Source organism: Alligator mississippiensis, chromosome 5 (assembly GCF_030867095.1).
Source record: "Alligator mississippiensis isolate rAllMis1 chromosome 5, rAllMis1, whole genome shotgun sequence".
NCBI lineage: Eukaryota > Metazoa > Chordata > Crocodylia > Alligatoridae > Alligator > Alligator mississippiensis.
This window is the reverse complement of record NC_081828.1, coordinates 98,932,869-98,951,013: the sequence shown is the minus strand read 5'-3', so window position 1 is coordinate 98,951,013 and position 18,145 is coordinate 98,932,869. Positions and strand designations below refer to the sequence as shown.

At 43.6% G+C, this 18,145-nt stretch overlaps 1 protein-coding gene across 5 annotated transcripts in view; it reads right to left on the bottom strand.

Moving 5' to 3' along the window:
- Nucleotides 1-18,145, bottom strand: part of TRIO (trio Rho guanine nucleotide exchange factor) — a 533,872-nt gene that overhangs the window by 41,277 nt on the left and 474,450 nt on the right. For all 5 annotated transcript variants that reach the window (XM_019483906.2, XM_006266316.4, XM_014593806.3 and 2 more), the window contains one exon: nucleotides 1,559-1,851. In XM_019483906.2, the coding sequence (XP_019339451.1) occupies nucleotides 1,559-1,851 (293 nt within the window). The remainder of the gene's footprint in view (nucleotides 1-1,558; nucleotides 1,852-18,145) is intronic.

Sequence of the window (18,145 nt, the reverse complement as noted above, 5' to 3'; positions counted from 1 at the left end):
TCCCTTCCAACCCTAACTTTCTATGATTCTAACTCAGAAGAGCTTGAGATTTTTTACCAGAGAACATGCTGGAAAACCAGAGAGTTTGGAGCTAGGTTCCATCCATGTACTATCTGTAAAATGGGTTTAACATTTACCTAAATCAGATTTGGAAAGACGTGATATCTAAGTTAGAGGTCTTCAAACTAAGCAGTACTGTCGCCTGTGCAAAACCATATTACACCCTGAGAGATTCTGACACTTTTCTACATTCATTGTTGCTTTTAAAAAGAGTAGAAATAGAGATACTTAAGAAAAAACCCAGAGGTAGATCAGTTATCTTAAAAACAAAACTAAATTCTCTTTGGAGTAAGTGGTATGATTTGTACCAACTCTTGTCTACCTCAAAGTTGTGACCTTAGGGCTATTCCCCATATACAGTAATGAAATAACATGACCAGTCAAACTGCCAATACTATTTCACAATCTAGGAAAAAGTTTTATTTTTACATCCAGGCATTTGAGGAGAGCACCAAATTATTCCCAAACTTGCTATTCCCAAACTTGCAGCCCTCACACCCTTATGGTGCTAAGGCCTGAGTCCATTCCTTGCCAGCTGCTATTGTATCCCCTAACTGACACATTAAATCTAATAAAATATGCCAGATATTTAAGTTTATATTAGATACTAATTGATCTTCTATATAATTAATCTGAGAATGTTGGTAGGTGACCTGGCCACAAGATTACCTGTAATCTGAGTAATAAGATTATTTAGATAATATAACCAATATTTAGATTTAAAGGAAGTAAAAGGTGAAAAAATACAGCATAAACCTGACTGTCTCCTTGAATACATTAGGATGGCACTAACTTCAACCTGGGCTATGTACAAAACTGAAATTTGGTCCAAATGGTATCAAAATGGATCCAAGGCCTATTTATATATGAGTTATGAACATGGGAAAAAAATTCAGTAGAAAGACTTCTCCACTCCCTTTGCTTTACTTCTCCTGAATGCTTATGTAGGTATTATTTAACAGATGCTAACCACCCTTCAATTAGAGAAAGTGAACTATTTCCCAGGATAATCCAGCAGAATACAACAAACAGTCTGAAATTCTTGCATTTTAGCAATATCTGGCCTCAAAGGAGTTAAAAACAAACAAGCTAACACATGCCCTATGCCTCCTTGGTTCTTTTGGAATGGAAAGGAGGAAAAAGAATCATGCAATTTTTCTCGTTATCAGAACATTAGTCCTCCATACTGTGAGAAAGGGGAGTTCTGCTATGGAATATGAAGCCAAGAGATTTTCCTTCCCTCTCTTTTCTATTTTTAAATTAGACTGCTTTCATCACTCAGTCCTACTATTTACTCAAAGGATCTGTGAAACTGAAGGTCGTGCTAAACTTGAGACAGGTGAGTTTTAGGAGATGCCATATTTACTTTGCTTACAGAAAACAAAATGGGAAAAGAAAATCTATTGCCAGGCTACAGTACAACCTAGCATACCAAAACTGAGAATCCAAGTCATGTCCAACAGGCATAGGCCACAAAAGGTTTGCCCCAAACACTCACCTCTTCAGTAGTTTCATCCTGGGGTGTAGCAGCACTGTCATCAGAGTCCTTCTGAGAGCCAGCATCAGCACTTTTGCGCACCTCTCTACTCTTCTTATGCTTGTGAGCCAATTTTTTAACATGCCCATCTGCCTTTCCACTGCTAAGGCGCCTCACAGGACTGGTAAGCCATTTCCTTAGGGTGTTGCCAGGACGTTTGGGACCTGGTGAACTCTGTGCACCAATCATATGGGGCTGTAATGATGTTACTGAGGCAGGAGGACTGGCATCGTTACTGGAGACCGAGAGAGAGTCTGAGAATAGAAAATGAAACATATTTTAAAAGCTGAAATATTAATGATTGAGCAATTTAAAAGCAAGAAAAATGTTCAGTATTTTATAAAGCTGTATTCAGAATTGACTCGAGAGGAAACAGCACCCAAATCTGTTCATATCTGCATGACAACAAGAAAAATCTGACTGTACCTTTCATATAACATATTAGCTGGAAAAGTGACGTAGCAGAAACAAAATCCTTCATTTATAACATTGCATTAACCATGGTGCATCAGATCACTGGATCAAGACTTGTGCAGTATCTTCCTCCTGGGTGGCTAATGCCACACAGTGGGGATGCAGGAATGTTAAAACCCCCTTTGTAAACCTGAACCAGTGTTTTTGCAAAATGACCTATCAGTTTGTGTGCTCATCATGTGATATCTAGGGAGATCTGGGTTTGCTAAAAATGACGAACACTTGCACACTGAACACAAGGGCCTTTCAAAGTATCTTAAGGTAAGCACCCAAAAAATGGCTAAATCAATTTAGATCTCAGCCGTTGACAAAATAAAAGACCACCCACATGAAAGCAGACGTTTTCAAGACCCAGAAACATCTCATTAAATAATCATGCATTTCCCCTGCCACTGGTGATTACAATTTGTTGTAATGTATTGACAAACAATTACTGTGTTATTAACTATTTTGGTACAGAGTACAAATTCAACAAAGCATTTAGAGAACATGTAGGATGCATTTATCTTAAATGTACATTATTTTTAACTAGCTATTATTAGTCAAGCATTTCAACTGGTAATAAGTAAAACCTCCAATTGTTCATAAAAAAATTATGTATGCCCTGGTTATTTTCATTACAAGTTGATTTTCAGGGGAGTTAGGGGAGAGGAGGAGATTTAAGAACTCTGTTAAATGTCTGTCTTTTTTTTGGATTTAATCTTCTGGGAGTTTTTGAAAGGATGCAGCATGGTTATATTTAAAAGACCAATGAAAGAAAACACACTCCTGCTCAAACCCCAGGATTAGCAATATTTATTTCTTTGCAGGAGAATGCCTGAGGTTCTCCAGTTAAACAAAGGATAATTCTTTCTCCCAATCTAATAATTATATGTACATAAGATCAATAGCAGTTTCCCACTGAGGTTCCTATCATTTGGACTAGACATTACACCTACAATGAACACCCACTGGGTAAGGTATTGATAGTCTGTGTTCTTTCCTGAGCCAACAGCATAATTTACTAAAAACACATTAAAAAAAAAAGTTTTTGCAGATCTCTCTCACCAATTTAAATTGCTACCATTTTATCAAGGCCCTATTAAGATGTCAAATGAATTTTTACTACACTTGTGTGTTAAAGACAGGTTATGGAAAAATCCTGGCATACTGCTATTCAGAATAAAACTAATGCTAGGAATGACATAAGTGCTTGTGTGCCTAATTCAAGGTTAGTCCAGATAACCCAACAGTACAAGGAAAAGCTTCCAGCACAAATGGTGGGAGAAGGAAAAATAAACAATTTGAAACAATGTTTCCTCATGTAAGGAAAGCCTCACTAAATTAATCTTTTGTGTAGAGTGCCTGATGCCTAGAGTCTGCAAAGCAGAGCATCTCAGACTGTTCTGCTTCTATAAACTATTAAGGAAAATACTCATCAAGAGGCTTACTAGACAAGGCAGGGAGGATCCAGGAGTAACACAATAACATTGAACACTGGTTGTTTTGTTGTTCAAGCTTCTTCAGCAAGGCCAAATCTCAGAGAGTGAGAATGCTACAGTACAAAATGTCTGTCCTTGCCACTCATCCAAAAAGCCTACCCTGCCACTTCAGAAATATTTTCCTGGATATTCACTATAGGTATCAACAGACTAACAATTATGCTGTTTTAAGTGGGAACTTGGCACTTGCTAGCATATCAACTGACTTGCAGTTTCATCTGTCCGTTCTTACTCTACAGTAAGTAAAGCTAAATCATGGGAATTTGATTTTTTTGAACTGCCCCACTTCCCTTCCACTTACAAAGGACAGGTGCTGATAGACTAAATAGAATAGATTTCACCAAAATATAAAATCAACCCTTCCATTCCTGGACAATCAAGGCAGAACAGTAGATCACTCATTTATCTACAATGAATCATGGCAAAAACTAGGACAGCGCCCCTCTGAGACTGAGTGCCACTGATCCAGCTCCATTACATAAAATGGTATAGCTGCAACATACAATGTAATTGTAATAAGGCATATCATTAGGAGTAGTGCAGTGGCTAAGTCAGGAGTACTGTGTACCATGATCAAATAGCAGGATTGTCAGAGACTCTTTCTACTTTGTTCTTATAATGGAGAAGCTTACATTACAGTTACAGGGGAAAACTCACACTTGTAGTAGTAAAGTTTACCAGATATTAATTTTGCAACTATAGTGAGCTATCTAACTTCTTTGAAGATGTAGGAATTGTTTAAAAATAAAATCCTAAAAGATTTGGAAGAAGAGGTAATAGCTTAGTTTGTGTGGCTTCTCTTTCTTTTTTGGAAAAAAAAGTGCCATTTTCTACCAGAAACTACTTCCGTAAAACAAGGTAATAGATGCTTAACTTAAATATTTTAATTTCCAAAAATGAAATAAGATCCTACTGCTGTTAAGCCGCTTCCCTTTTATCCATATATACACATTTAAAAAGCTGACATAATAAAACACATTCACTTTAAAAATGGAAAACCAGCATTTATTTAATGCAAGTAGCTTAACAACTGAAAAGCAACACTAAACAAATAATTTATCTTAAGTACTAGATACGCTGCAGGCTTTTAAAAAAAAAAAAAGTGACTGCAACTTAGTCATGACAAGGTTGTTTTTTTTTTCTTTTAAGTTAAAGGCATATGCAATATGTATCAGACAGCAGTTATTAGAAAACTTTTTCTCTAAAACATGCATGTCAGAGCACTGTTGAATTCCCTCTTGGGCTAGGGACAGACATTACACATAAACTGGTTTAAGTGATCAGAAACTGGTTTAAACCTGTAACAGAACAGATGTTCAGTGCACATAAACCACCTTGAAAATGGCTGAAACCGGTTTGAGATAAACCTGGTTGAATGTAGTATTAGACTTAGCTGATTTGGCTTAAACCAGTTTATGCAATGTCTGTCCCAGACCCCTTGCTGGTTTAAGATAAACCAGACACCTCCAGTACCCCAGTATGCTCTCTGGGCTGGGCAGGGCTCTCTTCTCCACAGAAAGGATGGTCCCTCCCCTTTGCTCCCTGAGCAGAGCTCCTCCAGCACAGACTTACAGACATAGCAGGGTCTGCTGACTTCCCCGTGCCTCCTGCCCCCTCCCCTCTCACCACTTGCTGCTTAAGCAGGGATCCCTTCTTCCCCTCTCCCACAGCACAGACCATAGCTAGCATGTGGTATACTAGCTAGTGCTGTATAAGGCTCTGGCAGAGACTGCAGACACAGCAGGGTCTGCTGGCTTCTCCCTGCCCTATCCCCGCTCCCTGCTCAGGCAGGAATTCCCCACTCCCTCCCTCCCATCTTCTACAGCATGGACCCTAGGCATGTAGCATGCTAGCTAATGCCGAGAGGCGTCTATGTGCATGTCTCTCCAATTTCATTGGGGCAGGCAGGTAGACAGAACAGGGCTTTTGGAGCTAATCAACAGGTCACCCCTTGTAAGCTGTTTAAGAAGAGTTTGAAGTAATGGGAGAGAGGCTATTGTTTTGCTAATTGGGTGATAAAGACTTTTATCAGCTCTGGGCTATTTTGCTTGCCTGTCAGTTTGCTGCAGACAGTATGACAAGCAGGGAGGGAAATTGAAAAGCTCCGTATAATCAAGAGATGCATGCGTTGCACCCCCCCACCCCCACCCCTTGCCTCAGAGTGCTAGCAAGGGTCTGGGGGCTGGCAACTCTCCCACCCCTTGAGCAGCCATCAGGGAAAATCCTGGGATGTTGCAGGCAGACCTCTTGAATGAGAGAGTCCTGCCAGGGCCTAGCCACACCCCCCTCAGCTCAACTCTGAGCAAGGGAAGGGAGGGCTGCTCTAGTGTCCTCCGGCTTCTAGCTTGAGCCACTGAAGGCATGTGCCTGAATTTCCTCAGATCAAAGAGAATGTCTGTCCAGTTTCCAACCGGATCTGCCTGGTCAAGTTAGACTAACCTGCAAAAGCTGAACCAATTCAGGTTCAGGCTTTTTGAATGTCTGTCCCTAGCCCTACTCCCTAATGACAGTTTTTGGCTAGTCAACTCCTTCCTTGATATAGACGCCTCTGATACAACAAATGGCCTCCCTGCAAAGCTTCTGAGATACTGAGACAGATTGCTGGGAAGGACAGGGTGCAGGGTTTGTTTGCTTGTTTGTATTATTATTGCAATATTCAGACTTTTAAAGCCTAGCATCCAACTGTTTATGGGCAAAGGAGAGAGGGAAGAAAGCCACAATTAATTTTAATTGGAGAAAAATCTAGGAGACAAAACAAAGTGAGACAACCATATTTCAAGGTACACTCTTGAAATGGATCATCCCACAGAGTTGTTAGCCCTCACTATGTAAGCAGTAAATGGTTGTACCATGTTAGTTTCCTGTTTGCAAGTTTTACTAAAAAGCATTTCTTGGATCCATTTATTGTTAGTGCTAACGGAAAAGTTAATAAGGGATAAAACAAACAAAGGCCAAAATGATGGACTGTGTTAGCCAGGGGTTGGCAACCTACAACCTGTGGGCTGAATCCAGATTTCATCTAGCCTGTGAAGACTGGATATTGTTGGCAATCTGGCTGGGTGGAAGGAGGAAGGTGATAGTTTCTGCAGTGTTTGGTTCACACTTGCTTCAGCAGCAGTTCAGTGGTGGGGAGAAGCAGTGGTAATGGCCAGGTTGGAACTGTGAGCGTGCCTCAGAATAAGCGCTGTCATTTTGGCCCACTGCTCAGAAAAGATTGCCAATCCCTGACGTTCACTTATCAGTGTTTATTTCCCATGCAATTGCCACCTTTCACTGCATAAAATTATTCAACTGACTAAAGACAAACAAAGGCAAAGCATAGAGAAAAAAAAGCTTAAAAGGAGCAAATGAACTGTAAAGGTCAGGTTATCATCAACCTCTTTGTATTTTCCCTGGTTCCCAAAATTTCATAAAAGTGGCAGGTGTAAAACACATAGATTTCTTGAATATTGGATGGGTAGGTCAAAAGAGAAGTATGTCTACCCTTAGGCCTTGAAGATCAAACTCTAGTATTGCCTTGTTTGCAAGAAATTCCAATCCACCTTTTCAGCAGTCCTCTATAAGCCATTTTTAACATTTTCTGCTTTTATTTTTTTGGCCCCAGAAAACACTTGCTCTCAATTAGTAGAGGGCTCTTTGAGATACGTTAAGATTGGGTTTTAGGGACAGGGTGCCAGTTTTGCGTGCCTTGGAAGTCTGGCACTGGTCCCTCCCACTGGGCGCGGCCACACATGCAAGCACATGTGCTTGCAGCAACTCAAATAGAAGCGGTGCAAATTTGAACCAGGGCTTTTTGCTTCAGCGCATGTACTCGTACATGCACTTTGGTGTGGAGCAAATTGTGCCATTTGGGGCAAAAAAACCCTGCCTGGCTCCTCCTGGATCTTCAGCCAGGGGGAACTAGAGCTTGGGGCCAGCACCTGTGCTGTCCTCAGCAGTATAAAAAGCTGCCCTGTCCTGGCCCCAGCAGTATAAAAAGCCGCCCTGGCAAGTAGCTCAGGGCTACTAGCTCTCAGGAGCTTCTGGGGCCCAGCCAATTGGTACCTGGGGACACTACCCTTTGTGCCAGCTGGACTGCTGAAGCAGCCCTCCCTGAGAGTTTCCTGCACCCTCTACCCACTTCAGCAGTCTGGCAGTTGGGGCTGTGACCTGCTGTGCACCTGCCAGACTTGGATGGGGACTGCACAGCCAGTAGAGGCATCTGCCCCTCTGGGCCACCTGCCAGTAGATGGTGGTTGCAGGGCTGGCCTTTGTGCAGCACTACTACCATTTGTGCCCCCTGCCCAGCCATCTGGGCAGCTATCACCTGGAAGATGTTCCGGGTGTGGTGCCCTGCTTTGAACTGTCAACGCATGTCCTCCTGGCCCCATCTGTCCAGGAGGTCAGCCACAGCCAGATGGGTCCAAGGTGCCAGCTCTGAGCAAGCAGGGTCCTGCCACTGGTCTCCGTAGCAGGAATTCTGGTGTTCCATACTGGAAAACTGGAGTCTGATAAAAAAAATCCCGAAGTCACTCTGTAAAATACCCCAAAATCCATGTTCCTCCACAAGTAAAACAAAAGACCACTATACAGAAAGAGAGCAAGAGAGAGACAGCGATCAGTTGGACAATGTTTTATTGATTACAGTGTTAAAGCTACTCTCTTATCATAATAATGAAGTGAACTCTAAATACATGTTTCATGAATTCATGAATACGTTTGGCTGCACTCCCACAGAGCGATGACCCCCACACAAGGGGCTTGCCCCCCCCAACAGGGGGTTTGGCCCTCTCACAAGGGGGTTCAGCCTCCACACAAGTGGTATGGCACCCCAACGGGGGCCAAATGGCTCCCACAGGGGCTACCACCTTTCTTGCAAGGCCCACATGCCCCACCCCAGCCGCCCAGCTGCTGCCCCACCTGGCCCCATCCCCCACCAGTTACTGCAGCCCCCACAATGGCTGCCCCACCCAGCCCTACCCCCGCTCCCCCAGACCCCCCAATGGCTGTCCCACCCAGCCTCACCTTCCCAACTTGCACCCCCAGGCCCCCATGGCTACCCCCACAACCCCAGGCACTATCACTTAAAAAACAACCCAGAAAAAGAACAGAAAAAAAATGGGGAAAAAAAAGCCTCTGCTTACCTTAGAAGCAGAGGGGGGTGGTGGTGGGGGCTCCAGGGCCTCCTGGCAGAGTCCTCCGGGGCAGCACAGGGGGGCAGCAGGGCCTGGGCTGGGGCCGCTGGGGCTATCACCCTGCCCCCTACTGTGCAGGCAGGGCGCAGTCAGCCACACGGTGCCAGGTTTGTTTGTTTTTTTGAAGTATGGTTTGGGGGGATGGGGCTGGCCAGGGCAGGGGTTGGGGGCCTTAGGGGGGCTCTTGGGGGGAGGGGCCAGCCCCAGCAGGGGTTGGGGGCCTCAGGGGGCTGGTGGGGGTCGGGGGGGGGCTGGGGAACTGGGCGGGGCCATCAGGGTTCCCCCCCAGGGTCCCCTCCCCCCTCCTCCAGCCCCACTGACCCCTTACTCACCAGCACCAGAGCCCTGGTGCTGAAACAAGCGGCCTGGCTGGCTGTGTGTTTCAGCACCAGGGCGAGGGCCAACCATAGAGACGCTCTGGCTGCCAGAGTATCTCCATGGAGGACCTAGCCTCCGGTTGCCTCAGGGCATGGTCAGGGACTGTGCCCTGCTCCGCTTTTTTAAACATCAAATTTTTAGACCCCTGGATATCCAGGGGTCTAATTTTCTTCCTGCGCTGCAAGTCTGCAGTGTGGGGTACATTTTTTTGTTCATGCACGTGCTTGCTGCTGCGCCTCAAAGGGGTTTGAGGCGGAGCAAGTGGCATGTGTGTGCTTGTGTGGACATGCCCACTGGGGCCTGGCACTCCCCTGCTCAGCCCTGCATGCTGGGATTTGGTACCCAATTCAGTGTGCAGAGCCTGGGGCACCCCATAGACCTGTGGGGAGCCCCATGGGCCAGATGACATGGCGCTGCAGACCTGATCTAAGTAACCAGTTCCATCAGTGTCACATATAAGCAAAATCAAGTTGGTTGATTAAACATGGTGAACATTTCTCTAAAGTGATGTAGTTACATTGACTTTCATTTAACAGAACTGCCACTAGGTTGCTTTTGAATATGTTACTCCTATGCATCTATATCTATATACTTAAAGTATATATGCAATGTTCTCTCTCCAGTTTACAGTTCCTCTCTGCTCTTTGGGAGACATGAATTTCCCTTACTATGTAAGGGAGCCTTATACTATGAGCCTTAGTATTAGAATTGTTTATTCTTTTTTTATTGAGACTGCTTAGCAATTTGTTTTTCTAGGGTTGCTGACAAATCCTTTTTTCCTCAGACATGCATTAAGAAAAAAAATTCAAGATGAGACCATGAACAACATGGCCTTCCTAAGCCAAGTCAGATGGATTACACTTTGGACATGTTTGCTTCATTTGCATCTGCTGTATGCAAACTTTCCAGCAAGTATTCTCTCAGAGTCCCATAGCTTTTACTTTACCACAACATAAATGGATGTCTTGACAAGAACTTAGAAAGTCATTACTCAGTTCTATCAAGCCAAAGACAAAATCCAAATTATTAAAATTTAATTATCTGCTTAGTACATTTTTTAGTATGGAGCTTAGTACATTTCTGGCTCTTTGTTTAGTTACTGCTTGAGCACAATTTATTTTACTAGACAAGCATAACCTCAAAAGAAATTCTCTTACATTCTGCCTGTCCCCTAACACAAAGCTGAACCACATGTGTTATTCTGGAGATGAGGTCAGAGTCAACAGAAAGTCCGTAATTTTCTCCATCCCCGACAAGCTAAAGAAACAGGCAGCATAACCCATTCCCAGAAAAAGATAAAGTTACCTCACCTCCAGTGAACAGATAAATTCCTGAAGCTGAAGGGAAAAGGGAATACTCAATTCTATTCCTAGCTATGCTACAACTGGATATAGGGACATGTGTGATTAATAACAGTTGGATTTATTTTTTTTTTAAATAATCAACTGTGCCCACCTAGTTGATGACCCAAAGGTCTCTGCTTCAGATTAACTAGTTCCATATTGCCTTGTAACAGTTTTAGTATTTAAGGGAGGCCAGGGGACTACAAGGAAAAACATTTCCCACTTTTTGAGAAAGCAAATCAAGTACTTTTGTGGCATTTTGTACACCATCTACACATTACTTATGTTCACTTTAGTGAGGGCAACTTCAAAAACCACTTTAACTATCAAACCAAGACAAGTCAACTCCAAGTCAGTAAGATGCCAGTGAAAGCAGATCTTATTTATAAGAAACCATGAGGAAAGCACAAAACCCAAAACTGAACCCAGCTGCACACCACCTGCTTCCTGGTCAAATGAGAGTGCGAAAGCATGGGAAGAGAGAAGAGGGGCATGCTTTATTCAGACATGTCAACACACAGCACACTGCTTTAATCTCTGAACTAAAGAGATTAGGAGAGAGGTGTTCAAAGCAGCTGTGTAAATAAGCAGCCAAACTCTGGCTAACGGCAAAATCACATTTCTCTCCAGCTAAAGCATTTCCTTTTGACTACCCATACCTAATATTTCTGTAAACCAATATTTTAACATGCATCAAAGGGCACTAAATGGTTCATCTTTAACAAGCATCTATAAAAAGAAGCTACCACTTAAAGGGCAACAAAACTGCCATTTGTATTAGGCTTGCAAATGTGGAATTTCCTCTCTGCTCTTTGGGAGACATGAATTTCCCTTACTATGAAGCTATTGTACTTGTTTCCATGGAACTGTTTTTTTTTTTTAAACAAGTTCACAGAATACTGGAAACCTTTGTTTCATATATAAAAGAAAGGGATATTTTAATTGTGTTCATATTCCGAGTGGTACAAATACCCTGACTATTCATCTTTGGTCAACAACCCTCTCTTGCTGTTCCTGTTAAGTGGCAAGCTATAGTAAAACATGCTCCATGACATTTTTATATATTGTAGCTGCCTTATGTTATAAATCAAAATATTTTTCCATGGCTTGAAACCTAGAGTGTTCAGTGCTTCACTTCCAAAACTGTGTATTAAAGAATGGCACAGAAATTAGGCAGTGCCTGCACAATAATTAGTAATACTTTTCTTCAGTATTCTACTCTGTCATCTCGGTTGTAAGAATAATTAGCTTTCTACACTGTAATCGATCACAGTCAACTTTTTCACAAACACAAAATGTTTCTGTTATGGATACTGTAAACCATACTTCCATTTCTACAACAGCACATATACAAGGTGGTACATGGATCACTTGGGAAACAAATACATTGCCCACAGAGATGATGTTGAACTACTGCAGCTAGTTTTTAACTCCACCAACCCGGTCTTCTGCTGCAGAATACAAAGATAAAAAAGTTGCACTAGCTCTTAAAAACAATCTATTCTTCCTTCTCTATTATGACAGGCAAGATGGCAGTTAGTATTAGCAGTGGCTTTTGCAACAAGGGCAGCTTTCCATTAGGAAATGAATGAAGACTTCATTACTGAGCATTCTTAAAATCACCCAGTAGAACAGCATCAATCACAGCAGCATTGATACAACTGGAATTCTGGCCTTAATGTTTGCTACTGCTGATGTAGGTAGAGGTCAATTAAGGATTTGTGCAATATGCGGGGGATGTCGAACTTCAGCTATTTAACCAAAGGAAGATACAGAGGTCCTTTCTCTTTTCACCATTTCAGAGGTGCAGACTGAAATCCCTTCAGATTACTTGCAAATTAATCATTAACAATGATCCAATAAGATCCCAACACTAAAAACATGTCACCTCCTCATGACAAGTCCTTGGCTGAATTAGGGCAAAAGTTGGTAGCTATACATGTATTTTATGACTGCAGTATTTGAGACTGACTCTTTGTAGCAGGCATTTTGGTAATGAGCCAGTCTATTTCTCAAAGTTGCATACCTTCCCCATAAATTCCTAACAAACACTATCTGCAGCTATAGAAAAGCTTGCAAGAATACTTCATTAATCAATGAGGGAAATCTGAGTGGAACAGAGGGAATATACTCCAGAATACTCTGTCTGAATTAAAGAAAAAGAAAGAACAAATGGCAATATATACGAGGGATCTATTGTACCAACTTCCTACCCTTTCAGATCTCAGATTATTTGTTTTTCGGGCTACTTTTTTCTTTTCTTTAACTTTGGTGTAGAACAGTGGAAATTAAGGTCTTTAAATCTAAGACCTCTTTAAGAATATACACATCTCAAAGTTTCCACACAGCTACAAACATATCAGTGCTACCAACCAGGATTCAAGCACCAACCAAGTTAACATGCAAAGATGCCTTCATTCCTTTCTTGGTGGATATTTTTTTATGTTGATCTGAACAGATTTTTTTTTTTAAGTGGAAAGAAGGCATGATGTGGTGCCAGGACACTTTTGCAGATTAACAGAAGCTGCTCTGCTTTTGCGGCCTGGAATCCAGACCATAAGGCCTCACAAAATCCTATATTTAACCGAGTGCTAGGGACTTTTATAGAAAAGGATAGTGAGTTATCAGGGCCTTTTATTCTGGGTATTCAGCTGTCATTCTCTCTTATTTGACATCTGATTGTATTGTTATGAGATGAAATAATTTTTTACTATCACCTTAAACTAGTAAAGGAAAATGTAGCTTTTATGGATATCATCTGTCTTCAAGATTTGCCAAAACTCCATATGTTCTTAATAGTGATAAATCAGGGGTTTTTCAATTTCCACTGAATAGTTCACGTCACAACAGGCCATATCTTGGTCTTGGATCTGAATCCAATGGACCACTTGTCCCGCTCTTTGTATCACTTTTTTAAGCACCACTTGCTTAACATCTCTGCGGCAATTACTTCAATTATTTATGTAGGAAAAGGAAATCAGGGAAGCTTTCAGTTCACTAGTTTAATACTATTTAGTGGGGTAAAATAAGATGTAGCATGCAAAATGTAATCCCATCAGCTGTTTGGGAACCACTGGTGATCACAGGCTTATCATCTCTACCCAAATCAAAGTTCAAACACATTTCTGTAATGAAAAGGCTGATAATTCTACTAATGGTTTGCAAGCATGTAAATAATCATCATTAGTCCTTCATGTAACAGGGACTCAGGCAAGAGTCCTGTTATTTAGACAAGGTCGGGCCAGACTGACCTGACAATGAACTCTGCCAGGTGGGAGGGACTGCACACCTGGGATAGGACCAAGCAATTAGCCCGCCGAATGAGGCATAAAAATGGCGGTGGGATAGAGACTGTTTGCCTTCGGGCATCAAAAGAGTGAGGAGTAGTGACGCTCCCGGAGAGAAAAGAAGGCTACTTACTGGAGAGATGAAAAGACTCCAAGGTGAGTGAAGCTCCTGAGGTATGCGGCAGATCAGTGACAAAGGGATCTGCCTTCTTGTGAACCTTGTTGTGCCGATGAGTGTGGGAGAAACGGAGATGCCGGGCGGCGGATCCCTGAGAGACGTGGCAGGTCAGTGGCGAAGGAGACTACCTTGCTGGCAACTCCTGCTGTGCCGGTGAGTGCAGGGAAAGACTGAGATGCCAGGTGGCAGATCCACCGGGACCTCTAAGAAGGAGGGACTGTGCTCCTCAGTGAGAGAAAGGGGGATTGAGGTTATCTCCAAGTCTGGATCCCAGTGGGATTGTGGAAACTGGGAGTGGGAAAACAGATTGAGAGAGGGAGTAGCAAGGGACTACTCCCAGGATTGTGCACCCGTGAAGAATGAGGGACGCGGAGAGTGTATGCCGCTAATGAGATAATTAGCGGCAAAGAATCCTTACCCAGCACATACAAAGTAACTAGTTTGAGGATTTCCCGATTGTAACACTGACTACCTTCTGCCAATGAAGTAACTGGCAAGGATGTTGTTATCTCACCACTGTTAAACTGGAAATAAAACTTGCACTGTGAGCATTTGACATCAGGGTGGCATTATTCCATCCAAGAACAACAAAAAGCATTAACCTCCTTTCTTTCTCTTTCATTCAAGTTGTGGCAGGTGAGTATAAAGGAGAGACGAGGATAAGACTGACTACCCTGCTCACACTTCATATCAAATGTTTTCCTCCAGTCAGGCTGGGTTCTTTAACACCTGTGCATCATCTCTAAACATTAATGTGTTTCAGGTCATGTTAGATGAGTTTCAGAGGCTTGATTTAACTTATATCTTCTGGTATGTCTTGAAACAATACCTGTGAAAATGCACTGAAGACAGGTCTAACCAGTGGGAATTTACCATGTAGCTATTTTAGTGATTCAGATGGTAAGAAGCTAATCCTCTCCAAGAGTAGTGACAATTCTGCAAGCTTAAACCATTAACAAACAGGAAAGAAGAAAAAAAGATTGCTGAACAATTATTTTATACACAAACAGGAAGCAGATTTTTTATTAAAAAAAAAAAAAAAGACAACAAGATTTTAGCATTTACAACAATGCAGTCTAAGAAAGTTAAAAATCTCCACTGAGATGGCTCCCTCTCATTTAGGAGAACTTCACTGTCCATTTATGATGTATTGCCTACACTATCTCCAGTGTAACTCCAAGGTTACACTTAATCTGTTTTGCACATTAAAAGAACCTTAACATTATTCCATCCCAAGGGCCAAACTTCAATGCCCAGGATATGCCAATTCAATAGGCATGAAAAACTTAAAATTTCACTCTGGATTCATCATCAATGTCCAGCCAGTGAGGAAGACATACCGAACAGCTGAGTCACATATGGTCTAGTTAGACTGCACAGAAGAGACTTTCAAAACCCCCTTCCCACACACAAAGAACCAGAAGTGATATCTTGACCACATGCCCAACTTAAAGAGGAAAAAAGAGAAATGAGCAAACAAAAAACAAACAATATTTCTGAGTATAGCAGGGCACTAAGGTGCCTGCTACTTGGAGAGCTGGAATAACCATGCAGGTACTGGTTGCTGGGGTAACCAGAGTGAACTAGCGACCCACACCTGCCTGGTCAGCTGACTAGAAGGGGCAGGGCCTGGCTCCTATATATATCACAGGCTGGAGGCCAGGAGGCAATTCCCTGCTGGCAGCTAAGGGAGAAGGAGCTCTGCTGGAGAGAGTAATGAGAAGCCTGAATACACGAGTGGCTTGAGATGGTGAGAGATGGAGCACCCCTGGTGTGGCAGGAAGAATGTTGGAGCCAGGGGGCTGAGATTTATGTTACAGCCTAGGGGCTTATGCTTTGTGTTTGCTGTTTGTAACCGGAGGTTGTGGGTGAGGCTATAAGGGGATGAAGGAGGCCCCAGAGAAGGGGGGGCAGCACAGCGAGAGGCCCCAGAGAAGGGGACAACGACCAACTTAAGTCCAAAAGGGCAGTATTGGGAGTGTGTCGACCCCGAGCGCCAAAAAGAGCGCAGCAGCGGGAGTGTGCTGACCCTGAGTGCCCGGTAAGGCGGGATGAGAAAAGGTCGTGTGGAACCCGAATGCCCAGTGGGGCGCCGTTGACAGACAACGGCTGTAGAGAGCCCAAGTGACAGTGAGGCATCAAGTGCAACCAAAGAACGTCCGCTACATCTGTGAGGCTTGGGGCATGGTACAGGGGTGGTTGGAGCCACGCACAGCCCATAAGGCTGGGGTGCATGGAACACCCAATACAGGAATGGGAGTAGTGATAAAAGGAGAACTGTGGCCCAAGAGGACGAAAGGCAGCCTCCCTATAAAATATATATGACATCAAAGTCGTGGCAGGCGAGATTTGAGGGTGCTTGTAGGTAGCTTGGCACGGTACAGAGGGCAAATAGGGGAGACCACGGTGACCCTAGGACGCCCTCCTGTTACACTGAGTATTCTTCAGTCACTAAAATCTTCAGGAGACTTAAATTTCCCACATAGTACAGTTCATCAAGCTGCTTCTAATGAGTTAATAATTGCTTTAATTTTCCCTTCACATACCTATGTTACAAAACACTGGTCAAAATCTACCCTCAGCTTTTACTGGATTTTGTGTAAATAGTGTAACATACTGGCAATGTTCCGTCAAAGGAGTAGTGGTCCATGACTGTGCCGCTTTGGTCCTGCCTCCCCCTTCTGGCATGTTGTGGTCCGCCGGTAAGTGACCCAAAGTAAGTGTCCAGGAGGGAGCGGGCAGGGTTTGGCCACTACCCTTCTCCATGGTAATTGCTGCCCAGAGCAGACCAGTGGAGTGCTGTGGGCTGACACAATCAATTAATAGAATGCAGTGCTTCTTCTGGACATGCACTGCGCTTGGTGCAGGGGCACCAAGATTAAAGTGCTATTTTGGGGGGGGGTGATATCCGTAAGCAGCCAAATGTTTTTAACACTACAACTTCCTATGTGAAATCTCTAGGTTTATTTTGTGAATCATATTTGCATACCCAACAGTGTTAACATTATGTGGTACCTCACAGGACCCTTGAAAGGATCTCAAGAAACCCCAGGGTGCTGGAGCAGCCTGGTTGAGGGTCACTGGTCTACAGACTCCAGAAGTCTGTGCCACATCTAGAAAGATGGCTGGCCATCCACATAAATTGCAGATATTTTATTTGGGTTATTTTCCTGGGGAACAGGAGTCCTTCAGAACTGCTCCGCTCCCCCCCCCATCGCCTCAGGGAGCGAGGCACATGGTATCTGGATTGGGGAGCGGAGCAGTTCCCAGGAGCCAGTGGAGCTTGCGCAAGCCTCAGCTCCCGTCCCTGCCTTGCCTCACCTTGGGGAGGAGCTGCTGCCTGCCCTGCGTGAGGTTCTGCCAGCTCCGGGGAACTGCTCCGTGGGCTCCACCGGCTCTGGGGATCTACTCCACGCCCGGCCCTGACACCACGTGCCTCCTTGCTCCCCAGGCCAACGCGGGGGAGTGGAGTAGTTTCCTGGAGCTGGTGGAGCCCACGGAGCAGTTCCCCAGAGCCAGCGGAGCCTGTGCCAGCCCACAGGCCCAGCCCCCATCCCTGTCCCCGCCTCGCCTCAGGGAGGAGCCGCTGCCTGCCCTGCCCTGCATGAGGAGCATACCATCGGTAAGTGTCCCACACTGGCCCTGGTGCCTCTGCCACACTTCGCACCCAGCTCCTCTCCAGGTGGGTGCCCGGCCAGATTTTTACTTGCGCATGCATCTTAGAGGGAACACTGCATACTGGACAAGTCCTTTCCGGAAGCAGATGAAGTGAAGCAGTGCCATTTCCCTTCTCATTTTATTAAGAACAGATACGTTTAATGAGACAACTAGGGACTTGTGAACAACCACTGTATAAACACATTGACTCTAAAGCAGGGAAACTACCTTGAACTTTAATTATGTTCTCATACTGTTTAGCTTCAGGGCTATTTTATTAACTTTGATAATTTTATTGCTATTGTCCTGTTTAAAAAAAAAAAAAAGTACAGTAGATAGATAAAAGTTTTGGAGGAACATGACGCTACAAAGCCAACAAAATATATTGGGCCTTTCAAGTGAACAAATATTAAAAGAGAGGCATTTGGTTTTTGATAGAAATATTGATTCCAGCATTGCAAAAACCCACCACACACTTTGCTAACACATGCTGTTTCAAAGAATGTATTATCTTTGGGCATGTAAGTGCATTTTTTTTTTTTTTTTTTACTCTATTGTAAATTTTCATGGGCACCA